This window comes from Leopardus geoffroyi, chromosome B1, assembly GCF_018350155.1.
Source record: "Leopardus geoffroyi isolate Oge1 chromosome B1, O.geoffroyi_Oge1_pat1.0, whole genome shotgun sequence".
In the NCBI taxonomy this organism is placed as follows: Eukaryota; Metazoa; Chordata; class Mammalia; order Carnivora; family Felidae; genus Leopardus; species Leopardus geoffroyi.
In genome coordinates this window covers 33,473,178-33,490,760 of record NC_059327.1, presented here as the reverse complement: position 1 = coordinate 33,490,760, position 17,583 = coordinate 33,473,178, and the positions used below count along the sequence as shown (strand labels likewise).

The 17,583-nt window shown below is 39.0% G+C and overlaps 1 protein-coding gene across 5 annotated transcripts in view; it reads left to right on the top strand.

Moving 5' to 3' along the window:
* Positions 1 to 17,583, top strand: part of ADAM28 (ADAM metallopeptidase domain 28) — a 76,238-nt gene that overhangs the window by 44,668 nt on the left and 13,987 nt on the right. For 3 of the 5 annotated variants that reach the window (XM_045456879.1, XM_045456870.1, XM_045456861.1), the window contains 5 exons: positions 29 to 224; positions 5,353 to 5,455; positions 8,117 to 8,276; positions 9,221 to 9,301; positions 9,610 to 9,688. In XM_045456879.1, coding sequence (XP_045312835.1) covers positions 29 to 224; positions 5,353 to 5,455; positions 8,117 to 8,276; positions 9,221 to 9,301; positions 9,610 to 9,688 — 619 coding nt within the window. Of the gene's footprint in view, positions 1 to 28; positions 225 to 5,352; positions 5,456 to 8,116; positions 8,277 to 9,220; positions 9,302 to 9,609; positions 9,693 to 17,583 lie in introns of all 5 variants that reach the window. The other 2 variants (XR_006707208.1, XM_045456892.1) reach the window with 2 other exon arrangements.

Genomic DNA, 17,583 nt, shown 5'->3' with positions numbered 1-17,583 from the left:
CTTTCTCTTCACTTTTATTTCCCTGCAGCTTAAAAAGCCTGGTTCAGTGTGCAGACCAGCAAAAGATGAGTGTGACCTGTCAGAAATGTGTGATGGCAAATCTGGTATTTGCCCTGAGGATAGATACCGAATCAACGGCTTCCCTTGTCAAAATGGGAAGGGCTACTGTTTGATGGGGATGTGCCCCACTCTTCAGGAGCAGTGCACCGAGCTGTGGGGACCAGGTAGGAAGGCAGACCCCCGTGTTGCGGGCATTCCTGCCTCTCTCTCTCTGCGCACGCAAGGAAAAATCGTATTATAACGGGCAACAGTGTTTAATCATGGCCAAAGTAGTCTTCTGTCCCAGTCTTCTTTCTTAGAAATGGTGCATCCGCTCAGAATCCGGGATAAGTGCATTTTTAAGACATATGGTCAATTTGGGGACTGCTAGATTCAGCAAACAAAAATAAGGATGGCCCAGTTAAATTTTAATTTCAGATTAACAATGTTTTTTAGTATCAGTATGTCTCATGAAATATTTGAAGTAGACTTATACTAAGAAAACTTGGTTTATCTGAAATTCAAATTTAATGAGTAAAGCAGGAAAGAATATCCAATGGGAAAAAGACAGTCTCTTCAACAAATGTTGTTGGGAGAACTGGACAGCAACATGCAAAAGAATGAAACTGGACCACTTTCTTACACCATACACAAAAGTAAATTCAAAATGAATTAAAAATCTAAATGTGAGACTTGAAACCATAAAAATCCTAGAGGAGAACAAAGGAAGCAACCTCTTTGACGTTGGCTGTAGCAGCTTCTTTCTAGATATGTCTCTGGAGGCAAGAGAAACAAAAGCAAAAATAAACTATTGGGACTTCATCAAAATAAAACGTTTCTGCCCAGAGAAGGAAACAGTCAACAAAACTAAAAGGCAGCCACTGGAATGGGAGAAGATATTTGTAAAAGACATATCTGGTAATGGGTTAGTATCCCAAATACATAAAGAACTTACAAAACTCAAACCCAAAAAATGAATAATTCAGTTAAAACATGGGTAGAAGACATGAATAGACTTTTTTCCAAAGACATCCAGATGACAACAGAGACATGAAAAGATGCTCAACATCACTCATCACCGGGGAAATACAAATCAAAGTTTATAATAAGATATCACCTCACACCTGTCAGAATGGCTAAAATCAACAACACAAGAAGCAACAGGTGCTGGAACGGATACGGAGAGATGGGAACGCTCTTGCCTTATTGGTGGGAATGCAAACTGGTAGAGCCACTCTGGAAACCAGTATGGAGTTTCCTTAGAGAGTTAAAAATCAAATTACCCTATGATCCAGCAATTGTGCTACTAGGTATTTACCCAACGAGTACAAAAAGATGAATTCAAGGGGATCATGTACCCTGATGTGTACAGCAGCATTATCTACAAGAGCCAAGATATGGAAGCAGTCCAAATGTCTCTCAAGTAATGAATGGATAAGATGTGGTGTGTGTGTGTGTGTGTGTGTGTGTATATGTGTGTGCATACACAGATGTGTATGCACACACATATATATACACACACATATATGTGATGTATATACATATAAGTATATACATATATACTTATAGATGTGGTATATATATATATACACACATATATATGTGGTATATACATATAAGATGTGGTATATATATGGTGTGTGTATATATATATATATATATATGGTGTATATATATATGATATATATGTATATATATATATATATATATATATATATATATATATGGTGTATATATATATATGGTGTGTGTGTGGAGGGTGTATATATATATACATATGGCCCAGTTAATATATATATATATATATACACCCCCCCATACACACAATGGAATTTTACTCAGCCATCAAAAAGAATGCGGTCTTGGCATTTGCAATGACATGAGTGGAGCTAGAGAGTATAATGCTAAGTGAAATAAGTCAGAGAACGACAAATACCATATGATTTCACTCCTGTGGAATTCATGTGTTCTTTGCACAGGGACCATGTGAATCTCTGTATCGTTCCAATATTAGTATGTGCTGCTCCAGCAAGCACACTCACATGTGTAATTTAAGAAACAAAACAAACAAAGAGGGAAAAAAAGAGGGAGGTGAACCAAGAAACAGACTCGTAGCTAAAGAGAGCAAACTGATGGTTCCCAGAGGGGGTTGGGGGGCATGAGTAATAGAGGTGATAGAGATTAAGGAGGGCACTTGTGATAAGCACTGGGTGACGTATGAAAGCGTTGATTCACTATATTGTACACCTGAAACTAACATTGCAACTATGTTAACTAGCTCGAATTTAAATAAAAACTTAAAAGAAAAACAAATTTCACCGGGTATCCTGTGCTTTATCTGGAAACCCTGATCAAGATCCTTCTCAGATGAGTACACCCCTGGAAGTCTGGGGGGGGGGGTTGCGGAGCGGTGTGCCGGGAGATGGGCAGAGTACAAGGAAAGGGGAAGAAAAGAAGGGCTGTGGGAATGCAGAGGAGCAATCTGGGAAAGCCAAATCTCTTAAATGTCCGTTTTGTCCGTCATATTGGAATTTTAGAAGACATATTCTCTGATTACACCATAAAAATAAATTAAAAATAAAAGCATAACTTAATCTCCAAAACTATAAACTGAAACTTCCATTGTGCTCAACAGATTGATCAGAAAGGCAATTTTAAAAATATCAGTTCTCCGGACTTTCTGCATAGGATGTCCATTGTGCATGTATATTTAATTTTCATACCCTCCTCTGCAACACTTCCAGATTCTTACCTAAGTGGCTAAAGGAAGTTTTTAAATTTTTTTTTCAACGTTTATTCATTTTTGGGACAGAGAGAGACAGAGCATGAACGGGGGAGGGGCAGAGAGAGAGGGAGACACAGAATCGGAAACAGGCTCCAGGCTCTGAGCCATCAGCCCAGAGCCCGACGCGGGGCTCGAACTCACAGACCGCGAGATCGTGACCTGGCTGAAGTCGGACGCCTAACCGACTGCGCCACCCAGGCGCCCCTGAAGGAATTTTTTAAACAGGGGAAATACGTCTTCCTAAAAATACTTGACGAGGGCTACCACATGCCAGGAGCTTTTCATAATCCCTGAAAATATACATAAAACAAGAGAAAGGAAAGCAACATCGATCGCTGATTTACAACACACCCGGTCAAAGAGAAAAAGAAAAAGAAAGAAAGAAACCTGAGAAATACATGGACTAGAACTTAGAAAAAAATTCCTGAATAAAACCCTCTGGATCAGGCAAGGGTGGGCTGAGACACAGTTTGAGGAGAACGCTGGATACCCCTGGTGCCTCAGGAAGTGCGCTGACCCCTGGATTCTGGCCTCAGCAAAGCTCCCGATCACAGGTCAGGCGGACACGAATGCGAAATTACAGGTGGAAACAAGGATGGGTTTGCGGGTTAAAGAAACATGTCTTCCTTGGCTGACGTCAGTAGATAGCAGAAACCTGGGGAAAGAAAAACTTGAGCACAGAGGTGAAGCTCTGAGCTTCCCCTTTAGTATCTGGGGACAAAACCCTGCAGGAAATGCTTTTACATGGTCCTTTTGCCCCACCCTTCACTATCTGCCTCACCTGCAAATCTGTAAACTTCCCAGCACCTAGACACTATGTATTTTGTTCACAACTGTGTTCCCAGGGGGTCCTAACACATTGCCTGACTTTAGTCAGTGTTCAAAATTATTGAATCAATGTGGAACATATTTATCTGATATTAGAATAGGAGAGATCTTTTAAATCATACGTTCAAAGGCAGCCCTTATAAAAGACCAGAGAAGCAGATGTGCCTCAATGAAATTCCAAATTTTGTCGTTCATAAGGGCTCACAAATTTATTTCAAATTAATTTTCAAAGTTTGAAAAGTCTATCGCAGATATAGAAGGAGGTCTCGAGATCACTATTCAATATCAGATCATTTCTGTAAGTCAGTTGCCGTTCCAAATATTAGAAATGTGGCCCAGGCATTAATAGGCAATTTGTCATAAAGAAGTACAAACATCTAAAGAACATTAAAATCATCTTAACTCACCAGCGAGGAGTAGAAGTACTGACACATTAATGAGTCAGGAGACATAAATATAGTAAGAAACAGGAGCGAAAAGTTGATTCCTTCCACGTTTGTCAAATTGGCAAAGCTTTTCTGCAGTTAATGCTCAGTTTCAGTGAAGCTGTGACACAACACCCAGTTTTATAGTCTGGTAAGAACATGAGTTAGCACAGTCTTTCCAGGAAGAATTGGAAAAATGTATGTAGAATCTAAAAAGAAAATGCACTCCTTTCCCTGGGAATCGTATTCAGGAATATTTGTTTACAAAGGATTTTCAGCCAGCACTTTTTAAAAAAATTATAATGGGTAATTGGGAAACATCTCCAAGTCCAAGAGTAAGCATGAGTGAAAATAAATTATATAATATTTATGCAATGCAATTTTTATAGCTATGATACTGCAGAATATGTAGTCATTGGGGAAAGGACAAGTGTATTGTTACTTGGGAAGCAGCGTGGTACCGGGAGTATGAATGATACCTTCTACAACATTAGCACCAAGACCTCTGAAGCTTGGGATTAGGAATCTGCTTTTCCTTATTATCCAGGCCTAGTTATTCACTTTTTTCAGTGAAGATATTTTATTAAATAACAAGGAGACTGTAAATGTTACTGAGACCAAACAACTAAGAAAATACGGTAATAAAACTCATTTTATCATCTTGGACATTGTTCAGGAAGGGCATGGACAGTGAGTTGAGTTACAGATAAATCCAGAGGTTAAGGCACTTGGCCAAGGTCACACAGCTGCGATTTAGCTCCTGAACCCTGAACCACTGTATTCTATTGCTCATCTGATGGGGCTCTAAGAAAGATTACATGAGAAATGAAATGCATGATGCTTATTGTTGTGCGTGCGCAAAGCAGTTTGGCTAAACATTGGAAGAAATGGTATTTCTCCTGGCAAGTATTACCAGGAGAGCATTCCAATGTCTGCCTGTGGGTTGTTAATGCAATGATTGTGGCTCTCCAATTAAGTCTTTACATTTAGATGGAGTTTTCTTAATCTTAAGCATGTCAGCCATATTTCCAAATGTGTAGCTATCCATTGTTCAAAAAATAAATATTTAAAACATTATTTTAAATTCTAACCAGCTTTCTTAGTAGCAAATTATTGCAGCCTGTGTTTCTGACAAGGGTCAATGGGATTATGCCCTAACAGTGCTTCTCATGCTATGTATTTCATTAATTTGATGTTTCATGAACCCTCTGTGGCATCGAACGCCTTATCTCTTTTCTTTTCTAATATGTCCCTGCTGACCATGCCTGGTTCCAGGGACCAATGTTGCAGATAAATCGTGTTACAGCAGGAATGAAGGTGGGTCGAGGTATGGGTACTGTCGCAAAGTGGATGACACACACATTCCCTGCAAAACAAAGTAAGTGGCCTTGTTGTTTGAACCTTCCTGCTCCACAGACTAGGGGACTCACTCTCTTCCAGACACACATTCTGATTCATTCCAGTTAAACAGAAAGTGAATTTGGACATCGCCCATTTGATAAGCATCCAGGCTTATCAGTTCAGGCTACTGACTGAGTTAAAAAGCCAAATAAGAAATGATCTCTTTTCTCCAGTCCCTCATGGCCGGTGTTTCAGATGACATCAAGTACAGTCGTTGTTAAATAGAGTGAATGTTTGGATGAAACATGCAACAGTGAATGGGCCTGTCTGGAAATCTATACGTGGATTTAACAATATTCCTTAGGTGCTTTTCCACCTAGGTCTTTCATTATGATTCAAGGAGTAGAGATATTTATCTACTCAGAAGAATAATCAATATAATGTTTATATAGTTTTATTTAAACTTGCCATGGTAAAGCATAAGAGACTCTTAAAAACTGAGAACAAACTGAGGGTTGATGGGGGGTGGGAGGGAGGGGAGGGTGGGTGATGGGTATTGAGGAGGGCACCTTTTGGGATGAGCACTGGGTGTTGTATGGAAACCAATCTGACAATAAATCTCATATGTTGAAAAAAAACTTGCCATGGTATTACAGAAAGAAAAAAAAATACAGTAAGAAAAGATCGACAGTTCATCTGGAGAATTTGTTTTAGTTTTTGTATTGATATTCTGGTGGGAAAAATTCTAGCATATCACATGCAATGGGCTTGAAATTTCTCTTGATGTTTATTTATTTATTTGGAAAGAAAGAGCAAGAGAGTGAGTGGGGGAGGGGCAGAAAAAGAGGGAGAGAGAGATTTACAAGCAGGCTCCGTGCTATCAGTGCAGACCCAACGTGAGGCTCAAACTCACAAGCTGTGAGATCATGACCTCAGCCGCGATCAAGAGTCAGACATTTTATTGGCTAAACCACCCAGGTGCCCCAGGACTTCAGATTTTTGTATAAGATCGTTTTTTCATTCCACAGTTTTAAGATGACTTTTAAAATTCAAATTATCACAGATTAAACTTAGTACCTGCTCCAGATTTTACACACACTAAGTACTGCATAGCAAGAGACTGAAGAAGGTTAACATTTCTCAACGCTTTTCTATTAAACAGTAATTGTTCTAGATGATAAATATTACCAAACTATATTTTGGACATAGTATCATCTCTTGGGGGTCCGGGTGGTCTCTCCTTTATAAGAAATAGGGACAGATTTAAAAGGGAAGACAATTATGTAAAAAGAAATGTGTATGTGTTTTGGGGGGACCAACTTGTGGTTTGTGAGGTAGCGAGTGCGAAAGAGAGCAGAGTAGCTCCATTTCCCTATGAGCATGTGCGCACGCTATTGTCCTGTATAACCGTTTGTATGAGCACTGGGTCATTTCCGCAACTAGCGGCACAAACGTATCATTCTTTCCACGGCCCGACCTCCTAGTCACTTCTGAGTAGTCATTGGCTGTAGTGGAGACTACGCCTGGAATTCTCTGTGCTCTAGAGCCTTCTGTATAAAGTGACTCCAGAAAAACACCTTCTCCGTTTTGGAGAGAATGTATGCCTTTCTCCACTCCGCAGTCACATTTCCTAACAGCTACCAGAAGCATCAGAAGAATCTGATTCCGTCACTCTCAGAATAGTTTTTCTGAGCCCTCCTCTGAATTCTGCATGAAGCAATTGACTCCCAATTTTATTGGCATCGACTTTACTCACCTTGGCAGTAAGTGGATGGCTTTACTGAGTGCTGAGCTGTTTCATCTTTATTTGCAGGGAGATAGTTCTTCCAGTAACCACACATGATGACTTGGCGTGTCACCCAAGACTCAGCCTTAGGTAGACACAGTTACAGTGGGGAGAATTCCTCAGCGCAATTCATGAAAATAAGAAGTAACCTTAGGGCACCTGGGTGGCTCAGTCGGTTAAGCGTCTGACTCTTGGTTTCCGCTCAGGTCATATCTCTCGATTCGTGGGTTCAAGCCCCGCATCAGGCTCCGTGCTTAGCACGGAGCCTGTTTGGGATTCTCTCTCTCTCTCTGTCTCTCTCCCTCTCTCTCTGCCCCTCCCCCATTTACACTGTCTCTGTCTCTCTCCAAATAAATTAAGTAAAAAAAAAAAAAGTACCTTAGCTGAAACAAAATAGAAACGGACTCCCTGTGTGCCCTTCATGATGTTACAAGTCCATTTTCCTTTATCTTGAAAATGATCTTCATTCCCAAGTGTTTCTTTTGGTCTGTCATGGCTTCTCCAGCTCCAGCCACTGCATTCCAATAAGCCAAAATGAGGAAAAATGAGGAATAAGACATATTCTTTCACATAAGGCCACCTGCAAGAATTTGCACGCAAGATTCTGCTTTCCTGCAGTTGGCCGGAACTTAGTTAGGCACTTGGCCAAAAATTAGCTGCCCGAGAACCTGGGAAATCAGGATTTTGTTGTGTTTTGTTTTTTTGTTTTTGAGTAGCAATGTTTCTTGTTACTGTTCACTAGTTCTATTACCGAAGAACAAGGGGAACTTTGATACAAAGGAGAACTAGGAATCTCTGCTCTAGGGAGAAATGCCATTTATTAAATACCGATAGGGAGCTGTGTTACATTTGGGGAAAACTGCAGTTTGGATCCTGGTATTTTAACCGCAGCAAATTTTGGCTTTTCCTCAGTGACGCCCTGTGTGGGAAGTTGTTCTGCCAAGGTGGGTCAGATAATTTGCCCTGGAGAGGACATATAGTAACTTTCCTGACATGTAAAATGTTCGATCCTGACGACAGCAGTCCAGAAATAGGCATGGTAGCTAATGGAACTAAGTGTGGACACAAGAAGGTAAGTTGAAAGTGTAGCTTTTAATCAAAATGTTCTTTGCTCTTGTTTTTTTGTCTCGATGTTTGCTACTCAAGGCCTCCTTCTGTTCCACGGAGGACAGTTTTCAAGCAATACTTACGCCATTCTTTTATGCATGCCTACATTCACCCCGTCAGTATTATTTAACAAGCAACTATTATGTGCTTAGTACTAGGTTATTAAACCTAGGTAAATTTTATTGCCCCCAAATCAGTAGGGTCTCAATAAATTATAAGCCATAATAATAAAGAGAATAATAAAAATACTACTCATTTTTAGATAAATGATAATTGTTTGAATATTCCTGATGACATGATATTAACATGTTTTCCATAATGTTCTTCTTTGGAATGGGTGCCTTGTATCATGTGCAATGCTTAGCTCAGTGCTAAATATTTGTCTCAGGAGTGGACTGAAGGGGTAGATAAACAGAATGACCCATGAGGAATGAAGTCAAATAAGGAAATATTCTCTAGAGAACTTACTAAATATAAAATAAATATTATCTAGATCCCATATTCTTATTTGCAAAAGAATGTTGTTATTTCCCTAATAAAAAGGTCAGTTTGGGGGCACCTGGGTAGCTGAGTCAGTTAAGCATTCGACTTTGGCCCAGGTCATGATCTCACGGCTTGTGGGTTCGATCCCCGCGTTGGGTTCTGCACTGACAGCTCGGAGCCTGGAGCCTGCTTGGGATTCTGGGTCTCCCTGTCTCTCTGTCCCTCCCCCGCTTGTGCTCTGTCTCTCTCTGTCTCTCTCAAAATAAAAAAAATAATAATAATTTTAAAAAAATTTTAAACAGGTAAGTTTGATAACAATAGTAGTGGCTAATAATATAAGACTAAGTTCCAAAGGCTGAGCAATTTGCAGAACTGAAGCCATCGGGGATTGATGTGAACTCAGTGTTTTTTTCACATCACTTTCAGGTTTGCATTAATGCAGAATGTGTGGATGTCGAAAGAGCCTACAAATCGACCAACTGCTCCTCCAAGTGCAAAGGGCATGCCGTAAGTTTTGAAAACGTTTCCCCAAGCTCGCCAAATCTTTTGGAAGTTCGGGTCAGTCCTGACGATGCTAAAGTACCGTTTCAGCGCTGAATGATACTAAGTCTGCCTAACCGCTCGATAGTTTGGTTCGATGAAAAAAAATTTCTTCCACGCATCTGGTATTGAAATTCCCATGATGGATCCATACACTATGTGGGTAGTTACAAGGGTGCAGAGCAGGGGTTAGTCCTTCTTCTGAACGGATGAACAGGCTCCTTGGGTTGGTGGTCAGCCTAGTGTGGAAACTGACAGGATCACTGCTTGTCTAGGTGTGTGACCATGAGCTCCAGTGTCAGTGCAAAGAAGGATGGGCCCCTCCTGACTGTGATGACTCCACAGTGGTCTTCCGTAGGTAACATTACGCGTCTTGCTCTCCTCTTCCAAGCTTGTAGTTCGTAGTACATTAGATTTCGTCGCCTTTTTTCTCTCCTCTTGGAATTTTTATTCTGTAAATATTGAATCTAAAATATTAATCTTCAAGGTTTCTAACAACTTTTCAATCATATTTTCTAGTCCTTATGCTCCTGCTCGACATACGAAAAGATCTTCTCAAATTTTAGAGTTGCGATCTTATTTTAATTTCCCCCATTTTCTCGCTTTATGATTATTCTATTTTCATAGCGGGCTTGGCTTAATGTATAGATATAGAATCCTCATAAAACTCTCTAAGAATCTGGCTTCGGTTATTTTTGTAGGTTCACTGCTGTCCCTTGAATCATTTCTATTTCTTTTGAGTTTGATTTGTCTTTCACCCTGTCTCTTATTTCACTGTGCTGTTTTTTTCCTCAGAATATGGGACCCTTGTTGAATGTGGGATTAGGCTGACTCGAATTAGCTTGCATGGGTTTTCTTTGTATGTTTTTGTGCTTGTTGTACCTCCTGATCCCTCTCTGGATGGGACATCTGGATGTGAGCTCTATCGGTAGATAGAGAGACCTCCCTCTAGGACTTCGGAGTGGTAAGCAGCCAGGGTGGGGAATCCTCACCTCCAGTCGCCATGGTGAAGAGTACTTGGCCCAGGAGAGAGCTCTTCATTGCATTTACTTCCCGAGAGAGCTGCTTTTCCTCCACACTCTTTCCTTGATCCTCCCTTTTCTGTCTCATCTACTGTGGGCATCTGCAGTTAGCCTCCATTCTGTTCCTCAGGCTCTTGAATCCCCCATTGCTTCTAGAGAGCAGTTCTTGGGTCTTTGCCCAGAGGCATAGCCCACTATTATTCTGCATACACAAGGGATGGGGGTGCAGATGGGGACGGGCCTGACCAAACCATCTGTCCCAAGTTCCGATTCTCTGTTGGCTTCCCAAGAAAAAAATGGCATCTACTTCTGACGTTTGGGCTATTTTTTAAAAAATTTGTTGGTTCTGGGGTGCCTGGGTGGCTCAGTTGGTTAAGGGTCTGACTGTGGCTCAGGTCATGATCTCATGGTTCATGAGTTCAAGCCCCGCATTGGGCTCTGTGCTGAACGCTTGCTCAGAGCCTGGAGGCTGCTTCAGATTCTGTGTCTCCTTCTCTCTCTCTGCCTGTCCACCACTTGTGCCCTGTCTCCCTCTGTCTTTCAAAATTAAATAAATGTAAAGTTAAAAAAAAATTTAAAACAATTACTGGTTCTTTGCTAGACTTCTCAAGAAAGAATAGCATTTACTTCTGATGCTTAATTATATATATGCTTTAATACATATATATATATAATTCTGATGCTTCTGAGCTATAATTTACTTTGTTTCTGTCCACGTAAATCCCCTAAAAATCCTTTTAAACTATGACTTCCCTCATGTTGAACTTTGTTTCTTCTCTTGATTAGCTAAATCACTTCCATTAGTAATTTCTTCTTTCTTTTTACATGAAACTTAACATTTTTAAGGATTTAACTCTGTTGCTAAGTAGAAAACATGAATAGCGGATAGGATTGGATTAGATTTTTTAACTCACAGTTTTAACTTCTTGACTCTTGAGAAGTAGATACTGATATTCAAAGTTCAAAACCTGAGGCTACCCTTATTTTGTTTGTTGGTGTCGTTAAATAACCCCTTAACAATAATGTTTCTTTTCTCTTAAATGTTTTTAGAATTGCTACTTAATGAAAACCAGTCATCATGTTATGCCTGGGTAATGTTTTCTTTTTATTATTTCGATTGTTTGACAGTGAGGTCTTTCAAAGTGAGGATTTGATTCTTCAGTTCCAGGAATGTGTCTATTATTACCGATTTTAAAATGGATTCTGTTCCACTTCTTTGGTTTCTAATTCAGAAATATAAATTATTTGTATCAAGTATCTTGACTAGGTGGCCTTATTATCTTTTTTCTTGGCATTGTCTATTGCCTGTGAATTTTTGGGAAAGTCTTTCAAAATTATTTTCTGTAAAATACGGTGAATTTTTGGCAATGTTAAGACTCCTATTTATTAGTTATAATGACATTTTATTATATTTTATTTTTTTTAGTTATAGTGGCATTTTAAAATATTCAGTGACATTTTTGAGTTTCCTTAAAGCACTTTTTTTTAAAAATCTTTATTTATTTTTGAGAGAGAAAGAGAAAGAGAGCACAGCAGAGGAGGAACAGAGAGAGAGGGAGACACAGAATCCAAAGCAGGCTCCGGGCACTGAGCTGTCAGCACAGAGCCCAACATGGGGCTCAAACTCACGAACCGTGAGATCATGACCTGAGCCTTAGTCAGATGCTCAACAGACTGAGCCACCCAGGCACCCCTCCTTAAACCACTTTCATATCATTCTATTATCTTCTCATTTCATGTCTTCTTTTTTTATAATCTGTTGTCATTTTGTTCAGAAGACCAAGCAGATGCCACCCTAAATTTACTTTGACTCTTTATAGCTTTTATTTCTGAAAGCATAGATTCTATATGTATTCTACCTCTGCATATTATTTTAAACCTAATCTTTTTTTATATTTTTATGCTTTTTTCCCCTCAATTGCATATCATCCAATAAAGGAGAATAAACTCCAACACACATTGTTAAAGTATTTCTTGAAAACTTTAAATCCAAGGACTGGTGATGCAAAGGTACATTATACTACATCAAATTTATATCTTAAGGGAATCAAGGAGGCAGCTGGAGTGGTTCATGATACAATTGGGGACGTTTTTCTCCAAATCACTTATGCTCCTTGTTAAAACCACTGTGTTAAGATTCAACTTCATCCGTTAGGTTTTCTTTTTGTTTTGTTTTTGTTTCCATTTCTGGTACTACCTCTGACCCAACCATCAAGGAAAGCCTCCTCCAGACTGGTGAAAGTCCTCTAATTCAGGAAAGTGTCCTGTCTCCAAAAGGACAGACTTTGGCGGATAGTTTTCATGATATCCAGGCTTCGCATCTCAACCTGAATGAGAAAAATTACATTTCTTTTTTTATTAAATTCTAACTAGAATTCAGAATTTTCTACGATTACAGGGATGTAAGGCAACAGACCACCATGGTATTAGTAGTTCCCATGACTTTGTCACCCATACAAATCATATATATTTTTATATCACATTGTGGTTGCTGCATAAATCTTTATTTTTTTTTTAATTTATTTATTTAAATTGAAGTTAGTTAACATACAGTATAGTGTTGGTTTCAGGAGTAGAACCCAGTGATTCATCACTTACATATAACACCCAGGGCTCATCCCAACAAGTGCCCTCCTTAACGCCCATCACCCATCTAGCCCATCCCCCCACCACCTCCCTCCAGCAACCCTCAACTTGTGCTCTATTGTTAAGAGTCTCTTATGGTTTGCCTCCCTCTCTGTTTTTATCTTATTTTTCCCTTTCCTTCCCTTATGTTCATCTGTTGTGTTCCTTAAATTTCACATATGAGTGAAATCATATGAGATTTGTCTTTCTCTGACTGATTTATTTCGCTTAGCATAATACACTCTAGTTCCATCCGTGTTATTTCATTATTTTTTGATGACCAAGCAATATTCTGTTGTGTATATATATATATGCATATATATATATGCATATATATATATATATATATATATATCACATCTTCTTTATACATTCATCAGGTGATGGACATTTGGGCTCTATCCATAATTTGTCTATAGCTGACAGTGCAGCTATAAACATCGGGATTTCCCTGATGAGGAGTGATGTTGAGCATGTGTCTGTTAGCCATCTGGATGTCTTCTTTGGAGATGTGTCTGTTCATGTCTTCTGCCCATTCCTTCACTGGGTTATTTGTTTTTTGGGTGTTGAGTTGGATAAGTTTTTTTATAGATCTTGGATACTAATCCTTTATCCAATATGTCATTTGCAAATACCTTCTCCCGTTCTGTCGGTTGCCTTTCGGTTTTGTTGATTGTTTCCTTAGCTGTGCAGAAGCTTTTTATCTTGAGGAGGTCCCAATAGTTCATTTTTGCTTTTGTTTCCCTTGCCTGCGGAGACTTGTCTAGTAAGAAGTTGCTGTGGTCAAAGAGGTTGCTGCCTGTAGGATTTTGATGGCTTCCTGTCTCACATTTAGGTTTTCCATCCATTTTGAATTTATTTTTGTGTATGGTATGAGAAAGTTGGTCCAGGTTCATTCTTCTGCATGTCACTGCCCAGTTTTCCTAATACCATTTGCTGAAGAGACTGTCTTTTTTCCATTGGGTATTCTTTCCTGTTTTGTTGAAGAGGAATTGGCCATGCATTTATGGGTCCGTTTCTGGGTTCTCTATTCTGTTCCATTGATTTCTGTCCGTTTTTGTGCCAGTACCACACTATCTTAAGATTACAGCTTTGCAATATAGCTTGAAGTCCAGAATTTTCATGACTCTAGCTTTGATTTTCTTTTTCAACGTTACTTTAGTGATTTGGAGTCTTTTCTGGTTCCATACAAATTTTAGAATTGTTTGTTCTAACTCTATGAAAAATGCCGGTGTTATTTGGATAGGGATCGCACTGCATGTATAGATTGTTTTGGGTAGTATAGACATTTTAGTAATATTTGGTCTTCTAACCCATAAGCATGGAATGTTTTTCCTTTTTTGTGTGCGTCTTCTTCAATTTCTTTCAGAAGCTTTCTCAAGTGTTCAGTGTACAGATCTTTTACGTCTTTGGTTAGGTTTATTCCTAGGTATTTTATGGGTTATGGTACAATTATAAATAGGATCGATTTCTTGATTTCTCATTCTGCTGCTTCATTATTGGTGTATAGAAATGCAACCAAATTCTGTACATTGTTTTATGTTCTATGAATTTGCTGAATTCATGGATCAGTTCTAGCAGTTTTTTGGTGAAGCTTTTTGGGTTTTCCACATAGAGTGTCATGTCATCTATGAAAAGTGAAAATGTGACTTCCTCCTTGCCGATTTGGATGCCTTTTATTTCTTTTTGTGTTCTGATTGATGAGGCTAGGACTTCCCACACTATGCTGAATAACAGTGGTGACAGTGAACATCCCTGTTGTGTTCCTGACCTTAGAGGGGAAGCTCTTCGTTTTTCCCCGTTGAGGATGATATTATCTGTGAGTCTTTTGTATATGGCCTTTATGATTTTGAATTATGTTCCTTCTATCCCTACTTTCTTGAGGTTTTTTGTCAAGAAAGGAGGCTGTATTTTGTCAAATGCTTTTTCTGCATCCGTTGAGAGGCTCATATACTTTTTATCCTTTCTTTTTTACAATGTGGTGTGTCACATTGGTTGATTTGTGAATACTGAACCAGACCTGCAGCCCAGGAATAAATTCCACTTGATTGTGGTGAATCATTCTTTCAATGCACTGTTGAATTCAATTTGCTAGTATCTTGTGGAGAATTTTTGCATCCAGTTTTGCCAGGAATGTTGGCCTGTAATTTTCCTTTTCAAGGGGGGTCTTTGTTTAGTTTTAAAATCAAGGTAATGTTGGCTTCATAGAATGAGGTGGGAAGCTTTCTTTCCATTTCTATTTTTGGGGGTCAGTTTGAAAAGAATAGGTATTAACTCTGCTTTAAATGTCTGGTAGAATTCCTGTGGGAAGCCTTCTGGCCCAGGACCCTTGTTTGTTGAGAGATTTTTGATAACTTATTCAGTTTCTTTGCTGGTTATGTGTCTTTTCAAATTTTCTGTTTCTTCCTGTTTCAGTTTTGGTAGCGCATGAGTCCCTAAGAATTGGTCCATTTCTTCCAGATTGCCCAGTTTGTTGGCGTATAATTTTTCATAGTATTCTCTTAAAATTGTTTGTATTTCTGTGGTGTTGGTTGTGATCTCTCTTCTTTCATTTGTTATTTTATCTGTTTGGGTTTTCTCTCTCTCTCTCTCTCTCTCTCTCTCTCTCTCTCTCTCTCTCTTTTGATAAGTCTGGCTAGGGGGTTTATCAATTTTGTTTCTTCTTTCAAAAAAACAGCTCTTAGTTTCATTGATCTGTTCTGTATTTTGTCTGTTTGTTTGTTTCTTTATCATTTATTTCTGCTCTCATCTTTATTATCCCCCTTCTTCTGCTGGCTTTAGGCTTTATTTGCTTTTCTATCTCCTTTGGATGTAAAGTTAGACTGTATATTTGGGACCTTTCTTGCTTCTTGAGATAGACCTGAATTGCAATGTATTTTCTTCTTAGGATTGTCTTTGCTGCATCCCAAAGAGTTTGGACTGTCATATTTTCATTTTCATTTGCTTCCATGTATTTTTTATTTCTTCTTTAGTTTCCTGGTTAACCCATTCATTCTTTAGGAGAATATTCTTCAACCTCCATGTATTTGAGGGCTTTCCAAACTTTTTCTTGTGGTTGATTTCAAGTTTCATAGCATTGTGATCTGAAAATATGCATGGTATGATCTTGATCTTTTTGTACCTGTTGAGGGCTGATGGCTACATGAATCTTTAAGTATCACATATATGTATCTCTAGTTTGAAATTATGGTGGTTCTTAATCTACCATTAGATCTTATAATTTAGGGCTTAAAAAGAAGCAAACATTTAACTATATCACAGATTGTTTTATAATATTTTGACAAGTGTATTCCAACATCATTGGCTTCCTTTTTAGTGCTATACATTTTATTAATGAATTTAAAAACATTCAGGGAGGGGCGCCTGGGTGGCTCAGGTCATGATCTCACGGTCCGGGAGTTCGAGCCCTGTGTTGGGCTCTGTGCTGACAGCTCAGAGCCCGGAGCCTGTTTCAGATTCTGTGTCTCCCTCTCTCTCTGACCCTCCCCCGTTCATGCTCTGTCTCTCTCTGTCTCAAAAATAAATAAACGTTAAAAAAATTTTTTTAAATAAAAAAAAACATTCAGGGAAAGGGCTTACAGGTTTTATCAGATTTCCAAAATGATCTGTGGCACATGAAAGGTTAAGATCCCTGCTATATAGTATGGCCTTATATAACCATGGGCTTTCAAGCTTACTTAATTAAAGCCATTTTTCAGTAAAATTTATACAGAAAACATATAAATAGATACATTCCATATATTATTTATATACATTTATACTATAACATATATATGTAATATAAATTATAAAATGAGTATTCATACAATGCAATCTGGGCAAAGGAACAGAGCATTGCCAGCAGTCCAGACATCTCCTCCCTTGGCCCCATACCTGTCCTAATGTCCTCTCTCCTTCTGAAGGTTAACCCTTTCCTTTATACCATGTTTTCAAAATCATCCATGTTCTTATATGTATCTGGAATTAGTTTATTTTTGCTAGTGTGCATAATATCACAATTTTGTCATGTATTGGTGTAATTATATATACACACACACACATATATATATATACATGTGTGTGTGTATATATATATATACATATATATATATATGACAATTTCCTTTCTTATTCTTTTTTTTTTTTTTCAACGTTTATTTATTTTTGGGACAGAGAGAGACAGAGCATGAACGGGGGAGGGGCAGAGAGAGAGGGAGACACAGAATCGGAAACAGGCTCCAGGCTCTGAGCCATCAGCCCAGAGCTCGAACTCACGGACCGCGAGATCGTGACCTGGCTGAAGTCGGACGCTTAACCGACTGCGCCACCCAGGCGCCCCATGACAATTTCCTTTCTTACTGCTTTTACGGATACTTCAAGGCTATGTTGAAAAAAATTTCCATAAATGTTATCATTCAAGTCCAGTTTTTTAAATGCTTATTTATTTTTGAGCGAGGATAAGTCGGGGAGGGGCAGAGAGAGAGAGAGACAGAGAATCACAAGCAGGCTCTGCGTTATCAGCACCGAGCCCATGTGGAGCTCGAATTCATGAACCTTGAGATGATGACTGGAGCCGAAATCCAAGGTCGGAGGCTTAACTGGCTGCGCCACCCAGGCACCCCA